The 4,623-nt window shown below is 52.6% G+C and overlaps 1 protein-coding gene across 1 annotated transcript; it reads left to right on the top strand.

Annotated features, from left to right (window-relative positions):
• Window positions 1-310: 310 nt before the first annotated feature.
• LOC123170173 (putative receptor protein kinase ZmPK1) lies at window positions 311-3,283 on the top strand. Its single transcript, XM_044588002.1, has 2 exons — window positions 311-1,630; window positions 2,324-3,283. Exons 1-2 carry the CDS (start codon window positions 311-313, stop codon window positions 2,984-2,986), a joined length of 1,983 nt encoding a protein of 660 aa, XP_044443937.1. The 3' UTR covers window positions 2,987-3,283.
• The last annotated feature ends 1,340 nt before the right edge of the window (window positions 3,284-4,623 follow it).

The raw sequence follows: 4,623 nt of genomic DNA, 5'->3' as shown, positions 1-4,623 counted from the left end.
CTCCCACAGACTACTCGACGCTAATCAATCTCTACCCCCGATTCTCATGGGGGTGGGCTCCGCCTCCTTAATCACGAATCAAAAACTGACACATAACCACAGCCCGTTGAATCCGTAAATCCCATCCCGTGCGTGTAGCATTACTCGAACAAAAATGGCTGCTTGGTCAAGCACAAACCCACGCAAGTGTGGCTGCTAACGCACTCCTACGTGTACAATGATGTTAAGATGGAATTAGCAATAATTCTAAACACATTGGAATCACACAAGTCCATGTACTTGAGGCTGGTCACGGAAAGCAACTGAGTCCATGGCTGCTACGGCGCCAAAACATAACGTCAATGGCGTGGACCAGCATAAAAACTCGACGAGCTTAGCTCTGGTGCACATGTACCGAGACGTACACCGGAAAAACAAAGACCACGGCGCGCGAGCTGGTAGTATCATGATGAGAGCGCTCGCAATCCTCCTAGTGATCACCACTGCGGCGACCTTGCCTCGCGTTGCGCTCGCGGCAAGCGATGATCGGCGCCGGACGAGCATCCTGTGGCGCCGCGGGTCCATCGCCGTGGGGGACGACGCCCTGGTGTCCCCGAGCGGCGACTTCTCGTGCGGCTTCCACCCCGTCGCCACCAACGCCTACGTGTTCGCCGTCTGGTTCACCGCCTCGGCCGATCCGCGCACCCTCGCGTGGGCCGCCAACCGCGACGCCCCCGTGAACGGCATGGGCTCCCGCGCCGAGCTTCTCGTGGACGGGACCCTGGTGCTGCGGGACTTCGACGGCCTGGCCACGTGGAGCACCAACACCAGCGGCACCGGCGCCGATCGTGCGCAGCTGCTCGACACCGGCAACCTCGTCGTGTCCGACGCCACCGGCCGCACCCTGTGGCAGAGCTTCGACTGGCCCACCGACACGCTCCTCCCCGGGCAACTCATCACGCGGCGCGCGCGCCTCGTGTCGGCAAAGGCGAGGGGCTCCACGTCCTCCGGCTACTTCAGCTTCTACTTCGACAATTTCAACATCCTCAACCTCGTCTACGACGGCCCGGAGATCAACATGAACTACTGGCCGGACCCCTTCAAAACGTGGGTGGAAAACAAGCGGACGGCCTTCAACAGCAGCCGACTCGGCCGCCTCGACGACCGTGGCCGCTTCTCGGCGACCGACAATCTGCGGTTCGCCGCCTCCGACATGGGCGCCGCCGGGCACATCATGCGGCGACTGACGCTGGACTACGACGGGAACCTCCGGGTGTACAGCCTCGACGTCGCCGGCGGCGGGGTCTGGCGCGCCACGTGGGCGGCGCTCTCGCGGCAGTGCAGCGTGCACGGGATCTGCGGCCGGTACGGCGTGTGCGCATACGGGCTGGCCGGGCCGGCTTGCGCGTGCCCCGAGGGGTTCGAGCCCAGCGACCCCGGCGACTGGAGCAAAGGCTGCCGGCGCTTGTTCGACATCCAGTGCGGCGAGGACGTGTTCTTCGCCGAGCTGGCGAACGTGGACTACTGGGGGTTCGACAAAAAATTCCGTCAGAAGGCCACCATCGATGAGTGCCGGCAGCTGTGCATCGACGACTGCAGATGCGAGGCGTTCGCCTACAAGAAGGGGGGAGGCGGCTTCTGCTACACGAAGGTCTCTCTGTGGAACGGTCGGAGCTCGGACCCCATTCAGTTCATGTACTTCAAGGTCCCTACACGCGTCGAGAAGAAGCTCAACCTGTCGTCCGTGTTGCGCTTGCGCTTCGACGGCCATGACTGCAGCACCACGCAAGAACGAAACGCCAGCGTCGGCTACTCGCCCTCCCGTCACCTGAAGAACTACAACGGCAGCAAGATAAAGTTCGTCTACCTGTACAGCTTCCTCGGGGGATTGTTCGTCGTGGAAGCCGTCGTCATCATCGCCGGCTACCTGTTCGTCTTCCGGGCCGACCCGGCCGCGGTCCAACGCGTCCACGACGATGGCTACACCTTGGCGATGAGCCACTTCAGGAAGTTCACGTACGACGAACTGTCCAGCGCTACCTGCAATTTTGGTGAGGAGCTCGGGAGGGGCGCTTCGGGGGCGGTGTACAAGGGCGTCTTGGACGACGGCCGGGACGTGGCCGTGTCGCGGCTGGTGGAGGTGACGACGCCGCAGGCCGAGGAGGTGTTCCGGTCGGAGCTGAGCGTCATCGGGCGGATCAACCACATGAACCTGGTCCGGATATGGGGCTTCTTCTCCGAGCGCTCGCACAGGCTCCTCGTCTCCGAGTACGTCGAGAACGGCTCGCTGGCCAAGGCCCTCTTCGGCGGCGAGCCCGCCCTGGGGTGGCCGTCGAGGTACAAGATCGCCGTCGGCGTCGCCAAGGGGCTGGCCTACCTGCACCACGAGTGCCTCGAGTGGATCCTGCACTGCGACATGAAGCCGGAGAACGTTCTGCTGGACGCCGACCTGGAGCCCAAGATCACCGGCTTCGGCCTGGTGAAGCTGCTGAGCCGGGAAGACGACGCGTGCGGCAAGGCGCCGTCCCCTGTCCAGCTGGGAACGAGGGGGCACGTGGCGCCGGAGTGGGCGCTGAGCCTCCCGATCACCGGGAAGGCCGACGTGTACAGCTTCGGCGTCGTGCTCCTCGAGCTGCTCCGTGGGCAGAGGGTCAGCGAATGGGCGGCGGTGGAGGGCGTGCCCGGAGGTGATCAGCAGGCACGCGTGAACCTACAGGAGATCGTAGCGTGGTTCCAGGACCAGACGCTGGAATGCCAAGGTGACCGGTCGGCGCCGTGGCTGGAGGAGTTCGTGGATGCACGGTTGCTCGGCGACTTCAACCGCTTGCAGGCGGCGGTGATGCTGGAGGTGGCTGGCTCGTGCGTGGAGGATGATCCCAGCAGGAGGCCGAACATGAACGCCGTTGCGCAGAAGCTTCTCTCGGCGCAGGATGTAGTAGGCTCGGTGTCCCTGCGCCGTGTGTGTCCGGTTCCTTCCCAAGGCATCAGTAGTCTGCACTTCGTCTGAATCTCTTGCGATCAGTAATCTGCCAACGAGAAGTTTGGCAATGTTGCTACTACAAAGGTGTACTCCGTGGTAAGTGAGATGGATCGGAGGGGATACTGTTTTAGGCTGGGCATGTAGGAGTAACTTAGATTTAGCACTTCAGCTACATGTCAGCTGACTGGGTTTTAACTTTTGGGTCAGTTGACTTTTTTAATCATTGATTGCTGCTCCAAGATGCGTGCTAGTTATTTCTTTTCTGTTGTGTGTGCTGTCCTATATTGGCCCGGACGTTTTTTGATTGATTCCTATTTTGGGTCGGTCGATTTCTTGTTGGGCTGAGCCTGTTAAGTGTTTTCATATTAGGCTGTTTGTGTGTGTTTTTGCTTCTGTTTTTTGTCTGTTTTTCTGGGTATATTTTGGATGTTGGGTGAACAAAATATATACACGTAAGTAATTTATAATACGTGTATAAATTGTAATTGTGTGAAAAATGCACTATTATGTGCTTATGTCTTGCTACTAAAATAGCGCAGTTTCACTATAATTGTATTTTATGTGAAAATTCCACTACAATATGCATATTCTTGCATATTATTGAAAGCGCAATTTTGTATATATATTGTGTGTAAATTTTGTTACTGTTTGATTATTTTATAAGGGTAATATCAATGCAACTAATTCATTCTTACTTAGAAAACTTCATTATCTTGATTTTGTTTTAGTAGTTATTTCATATATTTTTTGAAGGGTAATTCCAAAATCACAAATTCATTTTTTCTTACAAAACTTCATTATTTTTTTGATTTAGTGTTTGTTTCATTTTCCTTTCTAATGGTAATACCAATGTCACTAATTTATTCTTTCTTAGAAAACTTTCTTTTTCTGAGAATTCTACTATTATATACTTATTCTTGCATATTATAAAAGAAGTGCAATTTCTGTGTAAATTGTGTACAAATTTCTCTCTTTTTTATTTTTTAAATTTCTCTCTTTTTTATTTTTTTTGTTTCCTTTCTTCTTAAACGGTAATACCAATGTCAATAATTCATTCTTTCTTAGAAAACTTTATTATGATTTTGATGTAGTTTTTATTTTATTTTATTTCTTCCAAAAGGGTATTTGTAGCGACCCGACCTCAGATGATCAAGTCTCTGTGCTTAAGTGTCATCCCTGGATCGGTATGCTGACACACACAATACTCGAGGATTTATAACAGAGGTAAATCACATGTATAAATAACGTAAATACTATTACCTCAATCCAAATAGCGGAAGTAACAACAAGGTTGTGGATTCCCATCAACACCAACGGCAAAGTTGAGTGTAGAAATCGTAACCCTAACGTATCACTTACTCGTCGTAAGATTCCTGCAACATGAGACGTTGCAGCCACAAAGGGTCAGTACATTGAATGTACTGGCAAATTCACACCATAGGATAAATGATGAATAATAACTATCACTACATGCAAATATGGCTGGTGGAAAAGCTCTATGGTTATATGTTTTTGCGAAAAGCCAATTTTTCCCTACTGCAAAGAAATATATTTTATTTAACTACAAATTTGGTTGAAAATATTGAGAAGGTAAACCCCATCTCAATCCCAATTAAAGGTAATTAACAACCCGACAAATTAATTATATAGAGTGATGAGATCAA

Source organism: Triticum aestivum, chromosome 7D (assembly GCF_018294505.1).
Source record: "Triticum aestivum cultivar Chinese Spring chromosome 7D, IWGSC CS RefSeq v2.1, whole genome shotgun sequence".
NCBI classification, from domain to species: domain Eukaryota; kingdom Viridiplantae; phylum Streptophyta; class Magnoliopsida; order Poales; family Poaceae; genus Triticum; species Triticum aestivum.
Note: the sequence above shows the minus strand (reverse complement) of the source record. Positions and strands in the feature narration are given on the sequence as shown.

What these genes read in the sequence shown, in the direction of transcription:
- LOC123170173 (XM_044588002.1), top strand. Translation starts at nt 311, where the DNA reads ATGGCTGCTACGGCGCCAAAACATAACGTCAATGGCGTGGACCAGCAT. An exon ending in GCGGCTTCTGCTACACGAAG is followed by an intron (nt 1,631 to 2,323) that starts GTCTCTCTGTGG and finishes TCGAGGTACAAG; the next exon opens with ATCGCCGTCGGCGTCGCCAA.